Here is a 20066-nt window from a genome sequence, read left to right as displayed (position 1 = left end):
AAGGGCGAAGTGGCTAACGCTAGCAAAAATTCACCAGCGTGCCGTAAGTGGACCTACTCTAGCGATACTTCGCACCCTTACACCAGCCAAAGTTGCGCTCTGGCGAAGGGACGTAACTATGCTTAGTTTAGGATTTTCGTGAACATTACCTCTTGTGTCAGACTTTACTTCGCCACCTTAGACCAGGCGAAGTGCAATAGAGTAGATAGGGTTTGTTTAAAAAAAAAGTTGAAATTTTTCCCAAAAAACGCTGGCGTCTTTTACTTTTTTAAGGGTGATAGGCTGAAATTTTTTTTAGGGTACCCTCCTTCCCCCCTACATTTGATAACATATGGCACCTAAACTATACTGTGGGCACATGTGTAGGGCACTAGAATACATTTATTAAGGTTGCCTGGCCTTGTGTAGTGTAATGTGTTTTCTGCTGCATATACGGACATTGTACTTTAACTACACAAGGTATGCAAATTTCCAATCGCTAACGTAACTTCGAACCGCTGATCGTAACATCGCTAGCGCAACTTCGCAAACGATCAGTAACTTGTGCGCAAAGTGCAGTAAAATGCTGGTGCAACTTCGAAGGTAAATAAATTTGCCCCATAGCCATGCACTGGATGGGGCCCCGACCTCCAAATGTGAAGACATGGAAACAATTGGTTCACAAGGCTATCCCCCTAATAAAACTGACCTATGAAGCTAGAGGGATGCAGACCAAATACGAAAAAATCTGGACCCCATGGTGTGAGGCGTATCTAAACTAAAAATTTAGTCAGTGCTTCCATACTGTACTGAAATAATGTTTATTTGTTGCTGTTGCATAGCTTACTGTTTGCTTCCACTTACTACACTTCCTGAACTGTAATGGTATTGGCTAGATGTATTTTATTAAATATCAATAAAAAAGATTTAAGTTGTCTTGGCCTTGGCCTTGCTGTAATATGAATCTTTCTGGATAATTGATTGATTTTGCCAGTTTTTTAAAACAGCAGAAAAACCACAGTATATGCAGTAGTATGCAGTATAATGAGGTAAAAAGCCAGTGGAAAAATCTAGATATGAAAAATATTAATAATATTGTTTTTTTTTTAGTCTTGAATGTTGCATTCGGCTACCTTGACGGTTAGTCAGTTCACTTGTATGTGCCACTATATGGCAACCTTGAGTATGTATGTCTGGGTATATGCAATCCTAGTATTAAGGGAGTCTAAATTCAAAAAAATAAATTGGTATAAACTTCTTTGAGTAGTGTTGCTCTTTACATTCTATTTTTAACAGTTTTTATATTGGGAGTTTTAGATGGCTAGGCAGGCTTCAGCTCAATAGCTCTCCCTGAAATCTAAAAGTGTCAGCGACCCTAACCCAATGTGCATTTTATAGATTTATTTAATCCAAAGGTTGCTGATTCTCAGTTGAGCCAAAAGCTAGCTATCTGCAGTCTTCAACAGCAAATATCTCAGAAACTACAAAAAAATAGAAATAAAATTTAAATTGCAAAAGTGGTTAGAGAAATGTCTCGGTAACTTTACATGAATTCTTTTGGGTTTAGTTCCCCTTAAAACTACCAGTAGCAAAAGGCAATTATTGTTATCATATACGGCTGACATATTCTGTATCACTGTACAGAGATTACCCTTCAATGACATCAGTGTCTTCCCCAAATAGCGCTTACAATCTAAGGTCCCTATCAAATACACACACATAGGGGCCGATTCACTAACTTCGAGTGAAGGATTCGAAGTTAAAAAACTTCGAATTTCGAAGTTTTTTTTGGGCTCCTTCGACTACGACTTCGAATCCAAGGATTGGAAGTAAAAATCGTTCGACTATTCGACCATTCGATAGTCGAAGTACTGTCTCTTTAAAAAAAACTTTGACCCCCTAGTTCGCCATCTAACAGCTACCAAAGTCAATTTTAGCCTATGGGGAAGGTCCCCATAGGCTTGGCTAACTTTTTTTGATCGAAGGATATTCCTTCGATCGTTTGATTTAAATCCTTCGAATCGTTCGATTCGAAGGATTTAATCGTTCGATCGAAGGAATTATCGTTCGATCAAACTATCTGCGCTAAATCCTTCAACTTCGATATTCGAAGTCGAAGGATTTTAATTCCTAGTCGAATATTGAGGGTTAATTAACCCTCGATATTCGACCCTTAGTGAATCGGCCCCTTTCTGTCTGTTTCGTTACATTTCCTGTTAAATTCCATTAAATAAGTCATGGAAAAACACATATCAACATGTATATTATGTGGCAGTTGTATGAAATGTTTTTATGAAGCTTTATTTTATGTACAGTAGCACTGATCGCCTATAAATAAAGCTATTTTCATAAAAATAAATGTTCTGTTTTGCATCTACAGTATGTGTGCATCCAAAGATACTTAAACAGTTTCAGAACAAGACATACTGTCAATTCAGAATGCAAAGAAAAAGGTATACGCTATATAGCCAAAAAACAGGGATAGCTCACCACAAGCAGCCGGATCGCATCAAAACCTCTTGGCTCCCGAGGAAAAATTACTGAAGCTCCAAATGTGCACACGCAATCCTCTGTAGATAAACTCCAAACAGATCAATCCACCTTGTAGTTAGAATCTTCAAAACTTTATTAAAATCACACAAGGAAAGTTGGGCAGGGAGAGAGCACGGCTTTGCGCATTTTGTGACTAATACGAAAAAGCGACATGCCGCCCACTGCTAACACCTCATATTTATAGTTATTCCATATGTTAAAATCAGCCATCAAATTAATTACAAAGCTAAAAACGCACGTAAATTGATATCCATTAATACATAAGTGAATAATAATACTTAATACACGGAGACACATAACAGCAATTCATCATACAATACAAATGAATGAATAAATAAATATGCAAATCCTATAGAATCAATCAGTCGTCAATTAATTAAATTAAGTAATTAATGCAACATTGTATATGTGAGTTGATACCTAACATAATTATATAAATACATCAATAAATAAACAATTAGGATTTTATTCCACAAAACAATTTAATTTCCATTCTCTATTTAAACCCTTTGGTGAAAGGGTACCTAATGTAAATATCCAATAAGACAGGCTCAATACCACCTTTCCTAATACCCGATGCCACCCTATCTATCACCTGGAAAGAAACACGTAGCTTTCCTTCATGTTCCAAAAGATGTTTAGCTATAGCAGAACTGAAGTCCTTCCGGAAACACAACTCAAATGTTCAGAGATGCGCTTCCTAATAGGTTTAATAGTCTTTTCAACATTTTGCTGACCACATTCACATGTGGCCAAATATATAACTTTACTGGTGCCACAATTAGCATAAAATGGTATTCTATACTTCCTAGTTCTATTGCTGCCCATAAAAGCCCGAGATGGACACATATATTTACAAGCATGACAGCAGGTACGACTACATCTATAACTCCCTTTGACTTCATTTATTCATTAAATAACTAGGGGTGTGAACAATAGAGGTGTTACAGGTGTGAACAATGCAGGGGGATTACAGGTGTGAACAATGCAGGAGTTTTACTCTCTGAATTTGAGTTGTAAACAGTGCAGGGGCCAGTTAATCTCAGTACTGATACCTTTTAAAGTTTACACAAGGTAAGCAGTCTCCGCAGGCAGACTTTCATGTGGGGGGTCACACAAGGAGGGCTTAAAACGGCATCCACCAGTTGGACAGCACTGCTGTAGAGGATTAGCTGCTGTTTGTTGCATCAGACATATACAACCCTTGCAGCTTTGAACCTTTTCAAGTGCCTTCAGGCAATTAAGCAATGCTGTTGATCCTTGTAAAAAGCTAGTAATAAAGGCACCCTTATGAAATAAACGTGATTATAATACATAAAAATGCGCCAAACTGAGAATTAATTTTTATTAAATACATTAAAATATATATAAACATGAATGTCTAAAACAACAAGCCGGTTAATCCCCCTTTTATTGTTAAAACATGTACAGTATTGCATTAAAAACAATTACAATAAAAAAACTGGCTCCTCTTAAAGAATAAAAAAAAATCTGCCAAATGAAAGAAAATCCCTTTCCAAAAAACTGCTTTGTCCATGAGTTAATTGCCGTTTGTAAAGGTTTAAACCTTACCTCATTCTCTCAGTGCTTGTGCTGACTACATTTTGCAGTCTCGACTGTTACAATTCCTCCCTTCTTGACAGAGTAAATTGCTGCTATTAGTACTGTGCATCTCTCGTCACATGCAAGCATGTAGCTTGTGTTTAAGATTTTGTTAAATGTTGCCTGATGTCGATGTAGTGACTTTTGCTATCTGTTTTTTGGGAAAAAGGAGGCTTATATCCAAAATAATGGACCATGGCAATTTGTTTCTGGTATTTAAGAGCACCACCGATATATTCTTTAAACTAAAAACGTTTCACTGATTTTTCTTACATGAAAAGGAAACAAAAGTATTGGACCATTGGTCCTCTTGTTTGTAGAGTGTAAACTGGTATAGATGGAAAAATAGTAAAGTAATGAAATAATAGAAAGAAAAATAAGGAGTATAAAGGGCAAAAATACATCAAATGCAAAACCTACAAGCTGATGTTGAGTTTGGTTAACTTTTAAGAGTGTATTTAAAAAGCAGGTAGTATAGCTTTCATGCCTCACTCATTTATAGGGCCCTCAAGTGTGCATGACTGAACCACAAATATAATAAATGTAATTTATATTAATGAAATTGGTGGAAGGTGACTATAGTCTCTGCTGCTGAAGAGCAACAAATAACCTTATAGGAGGCATTGTGGGACTTAAATGGATACTGTCATGGGGAATTTTTTTTTCTTCAAAATGCATCAGTTAATAGTGCTGCTCCAGTAGAATTCTGCACTGTAATCCGTTTCTCAAAAGAGCAAACTTTTTTTATATTTGATTTTGAAATCTGACATGAGGCTAGACATATTGTCTTGTTTCCCAGCTGCCCCCAGTCATGTGACTTGTGCTCTGAAAAATTTCAGTCACTCTTTACTGCTGCACTGCAAGTTGGAGTGATATCACCCCCTCCCTCCCCCCCCCCAGCAGCCTAAAGCTGGCCATATATGTTGAGATTTTTAAAAGATCCGATCATCATCGTGAGACCACGATTATCTCGGAATGATCGTACGAATTGTCCATCAACTAAAAAGACCAATTTGCCAGGAAAACAAAGGGGAGCTGCCTGCTTGGCCCTGCAAACATAGATAGATTGCACTGGGACCAACAAAGAGTTTTTAACCTGGCCGATCAATTTCCTGACAGATGTCGGCGAAAAATTGTAATATGTACGATCGTTTGAATCCCACTAACCACACGATAATTTCGAAGGATTGGTCAGACTTCGCTAAAATCGGTCGTTCGGCAAGAGAAATCTTTGCGTCTATGGGGACCTTAAAGGTGACCATAGATGTAACAATTACGATCTTTCTTGGAAAAGATCTTTTATACAGGTAGAAACAATAGAATTCTACTTGTATCTGACGATTCAGCACTAAAACAATGGCCGATGTTTGGGTGCCTTCAAAGGCACCCAATCAGAATTTTCCTTCCATCCCGATTGACGAGCCGACCACTATCTAGGTCTTCTGCCGATATCGGTCGGCTCTTTTCCCACCATACACGCATCTAATATTGTACGAAATTTCATTTTGTATGATATTATCTGTGCGTCTATGCCCACCTTAACAACTGAACAATGGGAAGGTAACCAGATAGCAGCTCCCTAACACAAGATAACAGCTGCTGGTAGATATAAGAACAGCACTCAATACTAAAATCCAGGTTCCACTGTGACACATTCAGTTACATTGAGTAGGAGAAACAACAGCCTACCAGAAAGCAGTTCCATCCTTAAATGCTGGCTCTTTCTGAAAGCACATGACCAGGCAAAATGACCTGAGATGACTGCCTACACACCAATATTACAACTAAATAAAAATACACTTGCTGGTTCAGGAATGAAATTTTATATTGTAGAGTGAATTATTTGCAGTGTAAACAGTGTAATTTAGAAATAAAAACTACGTCATAAAAATCATGACAGAATCCATTTAAAGTCTGTTGCCATCATGAGTGGGTGTTGAAATTGGCTATTTTAATAATGGTAGGCCGTAAAAAAACCACATAGACTTACAGAAAAGTATATACTGTATGTGCTCTATTATACTATATGTTTCTATGTGGAAAAAAACGTCATAGCTGCGTCAAAGAATCGCAAAAGACCCTTTATCTAGAAAATGCCAGGTCCCAGGCATTCCAGACTGTGAAGGCAGCACATTTTATTTGTTCCTAGTTAATTTTGTCAGTAGGTTTATGTGGTATTCTAAAGGGAACACAAAAAAAATTAGACCATGCCTTCTGTTTAAAAATGCATCCTTTAGGGCAAGCATTATTTGAATACTTCCTTTTTAAAATAGTATTTTACGTATAGATGGTTAAAGGCACATTTCTATTGATTTTATCTTACAGGCGTGCAGTTCTATTTTCTGTAGGAACTCTAAACTAACTACTAAAGTAATGTTTAAGGTTTTTATGTTCCTAGTTAAACTGATAGTTATAATCAGCTCAGATGCATCTTGACTCTGAAATGCAACTGAAATAAGACAGATGGGAATTACTCTTTCATATTGAGTAGTTTTGGTATCCAGTGCTATCCTGATTCACAGTGTTCTCTTAAGTTTCCTGGCTTGTGACATGAAAACCTTGTGCCCTACAGGCTGTGAGTGACTCATTTCATATTTACAAATAGCTGGGGTTCCGTTTTAAAATGGCAGGTTGTGGATTGGTTTGATTAAGTTTGTTTAGTATCATGTATTTGCTTATCATTCATTTGTTTACTGACTTGTGAAATGAACGTTTCCATAGTTTAAAGGACATGGCAAGATTATATTACTATTTTTAAGCATCAGATAAACACCCTTGTGACTTTATATTCCTGGAAATTACTTCTTTCACTTACATTCACCCGAAATTTGAACAGCTTTTCAGCGCCACCATGTTTCATTCCGTGACATCACCAGATGCGCTGCCTGTGCACATGTGCCATCATAAACTCAACCTCCTGATCCCACTTTAATCGTTTCAGAAACAATATGCCTGTAGCTTAGTACTGGCCCAAGTGCTGGCATGTACAGCTGTAGTCCAGTAAAGAACAATCGCTGATCTTCAATGTAGAAAACAGGCTGCAGAACAGTGAAGTTTTTCCATTTAATTGGAGCTTCCCCATAGCAACCGGACGCAAAGGTTGCTGTTGGCTGCAGGAGGGCAGTCTGGAGGTCACTTGTGACATTAATTCTGCTACACATTCAGTTCTGCACATGTTCCACTTCTCTGGGAGACCCAAGTGTGCAGAATCCTGGTGTTTGTCTAACTGTCAGAACGCAGCCTTGTGGCAGACAAAAGTTAGCATTTTTTATTTAAATGTGATCGTGCTGCATGAAATTATTAAAGTAAGTCTTTTAATATAGGAAAACAAGTTCAGTGATTTGCCTTGTGCTTGACAAAGGCTGTTGTGCCGAAACATTCGGGATATTTTCATTTTTTGGCAGGTGTATCCGCTCCTTGTTGTCTTTTTCCGCCTTACATATATAATTGGCTGGTATGTACAGTATATATGTTTAATACAGCGACGTGACTTCATGGGGAACAGTTGCATATCAATATCCTGAGGTGGCTAAGCGCTACAATCACAGAATATGACGCACAGGGGTTCCCCGGATTATCTTCTTTGCTATGGCTCCTACAGAAAGGGCGATAACGAGGTAAAGATATAAGGAATTATGAAGCACACTTACAGGGGTGGGGTTCCCGATTTGGGACTCCGGATGTAGGGGAACGATTGGCCCTCAATTTTTTTGATTTTTATTTCACTCTGCTCGCTTATGCCACTTGGATAATATTGACACATGCACTTAGTTTTTATATTGGGAACACACATTAGACATTATATCACAAGATATCAGCAGGATTCACCAAGTGATAGCACTCAAAAAAATAATGAGCACACCCACTTGTGATGTCACTGATTTGAAATTGGCGCCATTATGGCCTTTAAAAAGTTAGTTTGGTTGTTGTATTGCACTTCCTGAAGACGGCTTGAGTAAGGAGCCGAAACGTTGAAGGAATTAATTAAATAATTTTATTCACTTATAAGTCCTGTGTTGTGGGGTTCTTTTTTATATTCTACATCAAATCAAATAGACAAATTACCAGTGCAATGCTCCATGTTTATACCACCAACCTATAATACGTCTACTTGATTTTATGTGGTTTCTTATTTTGTGTCCTTTGTGATTTATTCCACTCTTAGGGGTCTATTTATTCAGCATCAAATTTTTCTGGTCCAAGTTTTTTTTTATGGAAAAATCTGAATTTTTAGAGGAGAAAATACAACGAATTTTTAGAGATTTATTGATCTGTACAGCTGCTAAAAATCCAAAAATACTCCAGAAAAACCTGTCAACGTTATATAAAAGTCACTGGCAGAGGTCCCTTTTACAATTGGAAGATTTTTTTTTGCATTCATGATGTTCGCAGGTTTGAGCTGTTTGACGCTGGTTTTGGTTTGAAAACTCAAAAATTCTCCGTTTTTCAGGCAACAATCCAAAAATGTACCACAGTTCGAATTGTCACATGATTCTGTCGAGACTCTTCCTCCATGTACTATTTTCGTTCAGATTTTTTCTTTTAGTAAATTAAGCTAAATTATGGTTGAGGGTAAGGTTGAATTTTTATTTTTAATATAATGAGAAAAATTAAATTTTTAATAAATACCCCCTCATATTTTTTTTTTAATTTGCCTTTTTAGTTTGGTTTTGCCAGTTTTATCAAGTGTTTGTAGGTTAAAGGAGAAGGAAAGCTACGGAGGTATTTTATTGCCAAAAGATTAGCTGCAATAGTGCAAGCTAGAATGCTATATTTATTCTGTAGAATGTTTTACCATACCGGAGTAAATAGCTCTAGAAACTCTCTGTTTGTTTAGGATAGGAGCTGCAGTATTAACATGGTGTGACATCACTTCCTGCCTGAGTCTCTCCCTGCTCTGGGCTCAGATTACAGTAGAGAAGGGAGGGGGGCGGGGGAAGACGAGCAAACTGAGCATGCTCTTGCCCAGGGCAATGAGGTTTAAGCTGAAGGCAGGAAGTCTGATACAGAAGCCCATGTGTACACAATAGAAGGAAAGAAATGCAGTGTTTCTTTTGACAGGGGACTCAAAACAGCGCTACTTTTGGGGTTTACTGGTATATTTAGATGGACCTTTCTGATAAGGCTTACTTAGTTTTAACCTTTCCTTCTCCTTTAAGTTAAAATAGACTGTGTCGCTTATACACCATCCTACTTAACTTAGTATTTATAATATATTAGAGCTCCGTGGCAAATAAAGTAGTTATTAAAACAAGGTGTGAATTTTCATAATTTCTCTTCCAGAACAATCAAAACCCAGTAAGGAACCCCAGCCCAGCTCAGCTCCAGATGAGGAAACTCTTGACAATTACTTCTTTCCTAGTAAACGCACAGCCCTTGTGGAGGAGATTCACAACCAAGCTCTGGAGGGCCTTAAATCACTTCAGAGAAGAGGTAAGTGAGTTTGATTTGAAGATACTCACACAAATTGTTATTTAATTATATCATTTTTAGCCTATGCCTCCTCAATAACCTAGGGTTTTTACCTCTCTCAGAAAAGCAGCAGAACAAGATTCAGCTTCAAGAGGAGAACCAGAGCTCTCCGGTAAGTGAGTCACCAAATGTCTGGCAATGATTAATATAACCCTGTGTACAGAGCACAACAATGTTTTTCTTTGTCCACAAATTGTTACTATCTGCAATAGGAAACTAATGGTATAATATGAGCTGCCCAGTTATGCAGTATAGGAAGGAAAGGGTAGCAGAAAATGGACTTGTACGTAGCATCAGTATGGGGGAAGGTAATGGGCTCTGTTAGACATTTGATTGTTAAAGGGGAACTATCGTGAAAATGTAATATAAGCTTCAGCATACTGAAATAAGAAACTTTCTAAATACAACTAATAAAAAGTTCTGTACCGTTTTGAAATAATCAAGTTTATCTTTACTATTCCTCTTTCGGCATCTTCATTCTGTCTTCATTCAGGAGTTTGGTGTCAGATGAATGATCTAGCAGAGACAAACTTTTAAGAAGTCGTATGCAAGACAGAGCAAGGCATGAGCCACTTGGCAATAACTATTGATATAGCCACTTTGTGACCAGCTTTACGCTTTAGTCAGTTCTCAACTACTGCACTGTTGTATCTATTCCACTTACAAAACTGAAGTCCTGCTTATGTTTTTTAACTTTTCTGCAGCCCCAGCCAGACAGTACTGATAATGGCTTTCGTGCTCGATCTCATTCCTGTGCCACAGAGAGCACTGATGATGCCATGTCTGTTAGATCAGAAAGAATTCAGCGCAAAGGTAAATGACTTCAGTTATTATTCGAGATTAAACAGTGCACAGTCGGAAGTTAGGGGGAAGTATTTTAAAGGGCACCTGTTGGCAGAACATAATATCCCCTGGGCGGCCAACTGCTGGTGGGGACAATTAAAAAAACCCTAAAAACTACTGTTCCCCCAACCAGAGTGCGGGATCTATTAGCCGGCACCTTTGGTTGGGAATGATATTTTTGGCAACAGGTGCCATTTAAGCTGAAAGATTCATAATTTATTATAAGATAAACAAAAGGGTTGTTCCAAAAAATGGTTTGATTTCATTTAGAAAACATTATACCCACTTCTGTGCTTGCATATCTCTATACATTAAAATGTCAGTGCCACTAACAGGCAGCCACCCCCCCCCCATGAATACTCCTGGGGGGGGGGGTGTTAAAAATCTTTTCTGTTCTGTGGGGTGTTTTGAACAGCAGGACATCTATAATTGTTTGTACTGTTGGTCTGGAAGCCCTGACCTCTAGCAGATTTGTGTTTAATATTGAGTCTTTCCTAAATCAAGATAATCATAATTCCTATGTACATCAATTTATTTTAATTTGAACTTTTCTAACATTTGTAAGTTTGAATGAAAACATCTGCTCTTTAAACTGGTGTAAACAGTGTTACACAGTATGATCAATAGGCCCCTTAGAAGTGGGCGGGGAATGCAGTCATGTTTCCCTTTCTTGTGGGCTGTGTCAAAAAAAATCCCTTTTATGAAATACTTTGTACAAAGGATGATGAGTAACTGACCATTAATTCGATTAAGTGATATTTGGTGTGAAGTACTCTTAGTAGGAAAGGAGGGTTTGCAATGCTGAGTGCATTGTAGGTGACAATTGTGGCCTTAGTTGAAGGCTGTAAATTTAGTATCAAGTGAAGGAATTGGTGGTTGTTTAGATGTAGTAAATAGTAATGAGTGTAGGGTAAGGTAATGTTAACATGAAACTGTGAGAGGAGATAAACTGTAGAGAATTCTAATTGTTAATGAAGTTAAACAGAAACCCATAGAAGTTGAGAGGAACTGGTTATGGACCAGGTAAAAGGGATGAAGGTAGGATGCACACATGTGACTAACAATAACTAACTGGGCTGTTCAGTGTTATCCATAATAACCAACCAGCCATATTGACTATCTTACAGGCTCAACATTTAGACCTTATGACTCCCCCAGTGTCTCCTCGGGGAGACAAGGTCGAAGGCGCAAAGAGAAAAGAGCCACTGTCATGGGAGTCCCACATCATGTTGCTGCAGAACTGGGTATGTTTGTGAATTACAGACAAGATAACGGCAACATTTCACCATGATTTTTGCCTTAAAGGGCTTGCTCTAACATTTATACTTTTCTGTTTAACTGCATCAGTGATTTAAAGGGGATGTAAAGTCATTTTTTAAACTGCATGTATAGATTCTTAGCGCTAAATTAAAGAACTTTGGAATATATGTCTGTTAAAACTTTGGTACCTGCTTTGAGATACATAGGATCGTTTCTGCAGCTTTCTCTCCTCTCCTTTGGTCACATTCATGATGCGGCTGGCTCTTAAGTGATTTATGGGCTGCCCCTCCGATGCTCGGATGGTGATAACTACAGAAAAGGTTTAAGAGTGGAGTGTATCTAAAGAACAACATTTTCCAGTTAAAAAAAAGAATGAAGAAGAGTAAAGTAACAAAGAAGTTATGTTGTACACCAGTCACAAGCCAGATCATATCCTTCTATCAAATGAACAATATCACCTTTTATCTAGGCCAGTGCAGTAAGTTCAGTATATAAAACACAGCATTTTTAGCTAAATTAGTTTTTAGGGTTTAGTTCTTCAGAGACAAAGGTTCCACATGCTGCATTTGTAGGTGCCCTTAAAATTCAGTAGAATTGCAAACAAAAAGAGTATGTCCAATCCTGACCCAATAGGACTTAACAAGTGAATCTCATAGCTGTGGCAACATAGTCACATAGTTAATTTGGCTTGAAAAAAAGACAAAAGTCCATCAGGTTCAATCCCTCCAATTGAACCCCAGTGCACACATATTACCTTGATGTCACTGCACTCTCCACAACCCCCTCCCTTTCCACTATCTAATTGTATAGCCAGAGCATGGGCATGGACACCAGGCGTCCCATTCTGGTGCAAAATAAAGATTTTGGCATAATGCAAAGCTGGTTTTAATAAGTGTTTACAAAACAGCTCCTGTCTGCTTGCTGTGATTGTCAATGCCAAGACTAAAAGAAACAAGACTGAAATAATTTATACCGTGAAGTTTATTTTGTTTTATAATAGCAAAAGAAAGGAATATAGAATTATTTCTTACGGCAACTAGTCCCCTTTTAATACTTTTCAGAATTTCCTGTAGTGAGGGCAACAAAATTTGGTAAGTGGTGGGTGAGAAAGAGATGGAGAGTTGAAAATATTCAAAGATTATATACGTTTTTGCTCATTGTTAATCTTGCTGTAGACACACTCTTAGGGGCACATTTACTATGGGTCGAATATCGAGGGTTAATTAACCCTCGATATTCGACCGTCTAAGTAAAATCCTTCGACTTCGAATATCCTTCGACTACCGCATTTCCTTCAATCGAGCGATCGAAGGAAAAATCGTTCGATCGAACGATTAAATCCTTCGAATCGAACAAAATGACTTCAAAATAACCTAGGAAAGCCTATGGGGACAATCCCCATAATCTAAAATTGATGCTCGGTAGGTTTTAGGTGGCGAAGTAGGGGGTCGAATAGTCGAACGGTTTTTAGTTCGATTCAAAGTCGTAGTCGAAGGTCGAAGTAGCCAATTCGATGGTTGAAGTAGCCAAAAAAAACACTTCGAAATTCGAGGAATTTTTCATTCTATTCCTTCACTCGAGCTAAGTAAATGTGCCCCTTATTGTTGGGTGATTTCTCCTTGTACTGATTCAGCTAACACATTTGTTCATTCATAGGTCTAAAGTCCTCTGGTTCATCAGCACACCGTGGCATTCATGAACTTTTTCCTAAAGATGCACAGCCAGTTGGAAAGCAGACACTTATTGCTGGAATGAATGGAATTCCAAGAGCAGGGGATAATTTTGTGGTTATTCCAACAGTAGATGGTAACTCAACATCAACCCAACATGAAGGAGCCCATATCTCATTAGCAGCTCTGGAGCAGACTGAGGCTGCATGGCAGCGACACATTGACAGGGTGTATAAGGATGACAGTTACATTGACTTTAAGTCTGGCCCCAAAATGTCCCCTTTGCTACTTCGTCCAAAGTCTCTTGCTGTACCTGGGATGACTACTCATTCACCTCAGAGTCCTGTCATGTGCATATCACCCCAGGCCACATACATGTCCAAGATCATTCCAAATGCTGTGCTGCCACCAATGGTGGATGTAGTGGCTTTGAGTCACACCAGTGTTCGAACCTTAAGTCGCTGTAGCTTAGCCACTGCCAGCCCAGCCTCTATCCGAGGCTCTCTTCACAGGGGAAGAGGCCAGTCCTTTTCCAGTGACACCTGGAGTCGCTCACAGTCAACAGAGACAATTGTATCTGACTCTTCCACCATTTCCTCACACGGTGGGGTCCGGGAATCGAGCGAGTCTCGACTTAGCACTGGGAGAGCATCACCGGCTCCTAGCACAGGCACCCAAGAAGGTTCGGATTCTGCTAGCCTGTGCAGTACTCGATCTTCCATTCGCAGTGTTTCTCTGAGAAAGAGCAAGAAAGCACCCCCTCCCCCTAAGCGAACCTATTCTCTGCAGCAGCAGAAGGAGATGGGGCTTCCTCCTAGGCCTGAAAGAAAACCGGCATCTAGATCTACTGGTGCTCGAGATCCTTGGGTGCCTAAAACAGAAGCAGCAATGTTAGACAATGAAGTATTTTCACCATCCATGTATAGTGCAAAGCTGAGTTCACCAAGCCGGTCAGACAGGACACTTTCTCCCTCCAGTGGATACTCAAGCCAAAGTGGCACCCCTACATTGCCCTCCAAAGCCATTCTTGAATCCTTAGAATCTCCTGGTTCCCGCAGGAAAACTCCTCCAAAACCAGAAAGAACAAGTTTACTGAGATCAAAGGAGGGATCATCAGTAAGCAGTAACTCTTCTAATGAAGCCACTTCCCCTATTTTGACCAACCCACCCAGAGCCGGTACTTTGGTGGGAAAGCAAGAGGGGCTAGATTCAATCCCCCCACATCCAAATGTGCCTGCTCCTTTATGCCCTCTGCCAAGCAAAATAAGCGGACTTGTTAAAACACCAAGTGGCACACCAGATGCATCACCACCTCCTTCTCATCACCCCACACCACCACCTACCAGAAAATCTGACTCAGAAGGACAGAGTAGGCTCATCTCTCAGAAAACCTCTGATCAAAGAGAAATTCTGTGGCCCCCACCTCCTCCTGATGTCTCTAACTTGCAAGATACATCTGTGGCAGACTTTCCTCCTCCTGAGGAGGAACTTTTCCTGCCTCCGCCACCATCACTGGATCCTATACGTGATTCTATACTGAATACAGAACAAATATGTAATGTTTCCTATAAAGAGGAGGAAAAAAGTTCCAGTGGGCCTTCTCAGTTACCCATTTCAGTTGCCACAGAGGCCCAACCTAATTCCACAACTTCTCCTTCAACTCATTCCATAGAGCCTACTGCTGTTTTTGTACTTAATTCAGCACATTCTTTGACAATGGCTACACCTGTGTCTGTGCCTCCTTCCACAGATACATTGTCTGCATTGGTCCCTCCTCTCACACAGCCCATGCCTGCCTCTGCAACAATTCCCACAGAGCATGCGTCTGCACCTCCTCTTACAGAGCCTACACCTGCGTCTGTGCCTCCTCTCAAAGAGACCACACCTTCATCTGTACCTCCATGTAAAGAGACTACACTTGCATCTGTGCCACCTCTCTCGGAGACCACACCTGCTTTCCTGTCTCCCTCTGCAGAGCCTACACTTCTTGGGGTGCCAGCTACCACAGAGGTTTCTCATGCACCTCTTGTGCAGTCTGTAACTTATAAATCACATACTGTTGCCACACCACAAGTGCTAAACGGTGCCGCCACCACTGTGCCCACTATAGGATCCGATGTTGCTAAACAATCTGTATCCACGCTGGATCCAACTATTTCCACAACTGCATCTAGAAGCACAGTTTCTACATCTGCTTCTGTGCCATTGTCTCAGTCCACTAGATCATCCATCCCACTGGTGCCAGGGAGTCCCAGCCCCAAGCAAAGCATGTGGAAGCCAGTAAGTGCCCCTTCAAAAAAGATTGCAGCTCCCAGTCAGCCTGTTGCTGCTACACCAAAGGAGGATGCTAACTTGCCTATTGTGACCCCTTCTCTGCTACAAATGGTTCGACTGCGCTCTGTAAAAGTCAGAGGTCCACAGGAGCACAACAACCAGTCATTTTCTGGACTTCCTGTTCCCCAAAAACCTTTACGAAAATCACTGTCTCAAAGATCCCCACCTGGGTTTAGTCCCCCTGCTGGGGAAATCAATGTAGAAACTGCAAAGCCACAACAGAAAATTGCAGAGCCTGGACACTCTCTTTCAACACAATCTCCTGCCTCTGCCGCCAATTTTGTGTTTTCCCGTGGGTCTAAAAAGTTTGTGTTTGAGCCCCCAACATCAGAAGAGTCTGAAGCATCACTGAAGAGAAACCTAGTGGCAGAACTTAAATCACAAGGAATACCACGAAGCCCAGAGGAGAAACCCCCACTACAGAGAAAGCCGAGTAAAATTCCCCCACCAGTAGCAAGAAAACCATCACTACCAAAGCCACGAACATCAACAAGCTCTGACATCTCCACAGGAGGCAACAATGGAAGTGTGTGCACAACCTCCGACACAAGACCAGCTCCAGCAGCAGGGACAAATGCAGCTGAAACTCTGGCGGGCCATGAGCAGCCGCAACCCAGACCTGCGGAGCACGGTAATAATATTTATTGTTACATCTTACATATATCTTTGATCCTTGTGCTAATACTCCATACTTATCTCTTAAACATTTTGTTCCCATGTAGTCTTGTGATATTTCTCTAGAATTAGTTTATATTGTATTAAACCATGAACCTTTTAGAAGTCCATCACTGTTGCGCTAAAGAATCTATTCGTGATATGGGCTCTATTATCTAGAAGCCTATTATCCATAACACTTCGAAATACAGAGTTACCATCTTTTATATGTACACATATGAGATTTTTTAGATAATGGGTTTCCAGCTCATAGATTTCATTCCTATTGTACTGTACTGCCTTTCTTTTCTTCTGATTCCAATACAGTTGCAACTAACTGATGGACATCCCTTTGTTTCCTCTTCAGAATGATGCATTGGGAAAAAATTCAAGGTGATGCAGTCTCAGGGACACCTCTGCTGAACACCTTTAACTACCGAAGTCACATGATTTGCCTTAACTACTTATTAGCTGTGGTATTTATGCAACAACAGGTGTTACTTTTTACTTTATTGAATCTTTACTGGTACATCTGCTTGAACTTAAAAGGATGAAATTATTTTAATAAGAAGAACCTTGCGTCTTCTGACTTTTGTGGAAAGATAGTCGTGCAACCTGCAGCCTTAACCAGAGCTTGATGTGTAAAACCTTATTTGTAAATTTTACATGGACTTAATTCAGGCTTTAGCTGCTGGTGCAGCCAGAGCTTTTCTGCCACATGCATTATGAACTTTTTATGCTGGACTCAAAATTTAATCAAAGTTGTCTTGCTCACAATAGCAACAGCCAGAGATTCATAAAAATTCTGGTGATTAGAATTTGCACAAGCTACTGTAAATCAGCACACTTTCTTAAGATGCTGCATCTTTTATTGTTTTCTTTTTAATCCTGTGGATCCAGAAATATAACGCTTTTAAGAATGATCTGAAAACGTGATTTATACCCTGCACACTACTGAAAGGGTTGGGGCCAATGGGTGAAAATGTATTCAGATTGTTAAAAATCCAGTGGTATATTTTCTGACCTTTAAAAATAAGAATGCCATGCTTTTATGTAGTCTGCATACTTGTAAGAACTAAAGCTCATCAAAGGATTAGGGTAGAAATGCTACACATGAAAGTCTGAGTTTCTGTACCAGTGCCGGACTACTGTGTGCCCAGTAGCTTCCCATCTTCTTGTCTCCTGATTCACAGAACATGCTCTGGGCAGCTGTCAGTAACCTGAGTTTAGGGACCCAACTCATAATATACATATAAGATAAAATTAGGATACAAGAAGGCTGATTAGTCAAGATTTACTTTTAATGACAACATAATTGATTAATAATCAGCCCTGAACATCAGCGATTTCAAGGATCCTTAAAGGGATCCTGTCATCAGAAAATATGTTTTTTTTCAAAACACATCAGTTAATAGTGCTACTCCAGCAGAATTCTGCACTGAAATCCATTTCTCAAAAGAGCAAACAATTTTTTTTTAATTCAATTTTGAAATCTGACATGGGGCTAGACATTTTGTCAATTTCCCAGCTGCCCCATGTCATGTGACTTGTGCCTGCACTTTAGGAGAGAAATGCTTTCTGGCAGGCTGCTGTTTTTCCTTCTCAATGTAATGGAATGTGTCTCAGTGGGACATTACTATTGAGTGTTGTTCTTAGATCTTCTAGGCAGCTGTTATCTTGTGTTAGGGAGCTGCTATCTGGTTACCTTCCCATTGTTCTTTTGTTTGGCTGCTGGGGGGGGGAAGGGAGGGGGGTGATATCACTCTAACTTGCAGTACAGCAGTAAAGAGTGACTGAAGTTTATCAGAGCACAAGTCACATGACTTGGGGCAGCTGGGAAATTGACAATATGTCTAGCCCCATGTCAGATTTCAAAACTGAATATTAAAAAATCTGTTTGCTCTTTTAAGAAATAGATTTCAGTGCAGAATTCTGCTGGTGCAGCACTATTAACTGATTCATTTTGAAAAAAAAAAAAAAAAAGTTTTTCCCATGACAGTATCCCCTTAAGCTTAGTTTATCGCTGGCCCTCTAAAGATGAACTAACTAGATGGGGAGCTACTGTCATCAAATTTGAAGGTAAGGTCGATTAGTGGTATAGAGCTGCTGGTACAGAAAATTTAGTATATTAAAAAAATTAAAAAAAGCATTTCTACATGTATTTGTTTAGGCTTTAATTATCCTTATGTCTTGCTCAATGATTCACTAATTCTTTGCAGAAATTCATTCATGATAAAAAAAAATTCTAAGGTACTAAACCACTGAATACATGGTGTTTGTATACTTTGTACCTTTCCACTGCCTAACACAAACATGTAAGCAAAGCTGGATATTATTTTGCATGAATAGAAGCTCTTTTAACAGTATTTGTGCACAAAGTTAATAGAGCTAGTGACCAAATGTATTTTTGCTTCTTTTATCCTGAGCTAAATCTGAGATTGACATCGACCAATACTCCAATTCTTTTTATTTTTAATGTGTAACACTGAAGGAATCCTGCACAACATGTGGTACATTGGGTTTTTCAGTGTGAATTTTCCTAGCTGTGTACAGGATATTCATATTTACCTACTATTGAGGAGACAGTGCTCAACTACTATTGTTGACTAATAGTCATGGAAAAGAAACATACATTTGGCCTCTTTCATTCCAGCATAGCAGGGTTACTGTGCCATTTTAGCATACAAACCCAAGTTCAGTACTGGAATGATATAAGGAGGCTGAATATATTATTTATTAAGGTAACAAGCTCTTAAGTGAAATAAATAAATAAATATAATTCTATGTGAGCATTTGCAAAAGTGCGTGCACAAGGTCAAAGCATGAATGGATATGCGAAAACCACACCTTACTTCAATTATTAAAGATTACTATCAAAAAGCAACCAGATATGTAAATTCGACAGAGCTGGCAGTTGGGCAGGGGCGATCCTGCCCCCCCCCCACAACGTCGGGGGGTGGTTGAAAACCAGAAATTCGTCCCGAAGAACAGGCAGCATAGATTTTATTAAGCAAGTTAAACAGGACAGAATCAAAGGCAGCCCTAGGCCAGGGCATGAATTAAACAATTGCCTACTTCTTGTATAGCATCAGACAGGTTTATGGAGATTAAGAGGCATTTATCAAGGGTCGCATTTCGAATTCATGTGAGTTTTTTTTTTTTAAAACTCCCTTAAATTCTATTGAATTCGAAATTCGACTTAGGAAAATATGTTAATAAAATTGAATTGTAAAAACTCAGACAAATTTAAACAACCCAAAAACTCGATTCGAATATGATTAAACTCGAATCGAATAAGATTAAACTCGAATCGAATCCGATTAAACTCGATTCGAGTTTTTCCTCTCTAAATTGCTCTCTGGACCATTGACTTGTACAGCGATTCAGCAGGTTTTAGGTGGTGAATAGTCAATTCTTAAAGGGCCAGAGTACGATAAATCTTAAAAATCTAATTTTTGTAAAAAAAAATTCGAATCAAGTTTAACTATGAAAAAAATTTGGAATTCTCAATTCCACCCTTAATAAATCTGCCCCTTAGTGTTCACTTGGAATCTTCAGCATTTAAGGCATATGAAGAAACATATTGCAATATTGCAAATAAACAAATCTAACGTCTCCAGCCTTGTGGAATCAACTAGTTTTGTAACTGTTCTTTGTGAAAGACAGCATCCCCAACAAGAGGGCACTGGACAGAGAGAC

The 20066-nt window shown here is 39.3% G+C and overlaps 1 protein-coding gene across 3 annotated transcripts in view; it reads left to right on the top strand.

The window, feature by feature from the left end:
• kiaa1522.S (KIAA1522 S homeolog) overlaps positions 1-17290 on the top strand; it is a 28552-nt gene extending 11262 nt beyond the window's left edge. Inside the window, exons 2-7 of one of the 3 annotated variants that reach the window (XM_018241753.2) lie at positions 9418-9567; positions 9651-9718; positions 10311-10419; positions 11577-11693; positions 13366-16344; positions 16735-17290. In XM_018241753.2, coding sequence (XP_018097242.1) covers positions 9418-9567; positions 9651-9718; positions 10311-10419; positions 11577-11693; positions 13366-16344; positions 16735-16739 — 3428 coding nt within the window. In that variant the 3' untranslated portion in view covers positions 16740-17290. 3 annotated transcript variants of the gene reach the window in all.
• The last annotated feature ends 2776 nt before the right edge of the window (positions 17291-20066 follow it).

The sequence above is a fragment of the Xenopus laevis genome, chromosome 2S, assembly GCF_017654675.1.
Source record: "Xenopus laevis strain J_2021 chromosome 2S, Xenopus_laevis_v10.1, whole genome shotgun sequence".
In the NCBI taxonomy this organism is placed as follows: domain Eukaryota; kingdom Metazoa; phylum Chordata; class Amphibia; order Anura; family Pipidae; genus Xenopus; species Xenopus laevis.
The sequence above is the reverse complement of the archived record's forward strand: the minus strand, read 5'-3'. Positions and strand labels throughout refer to the sequence as shown.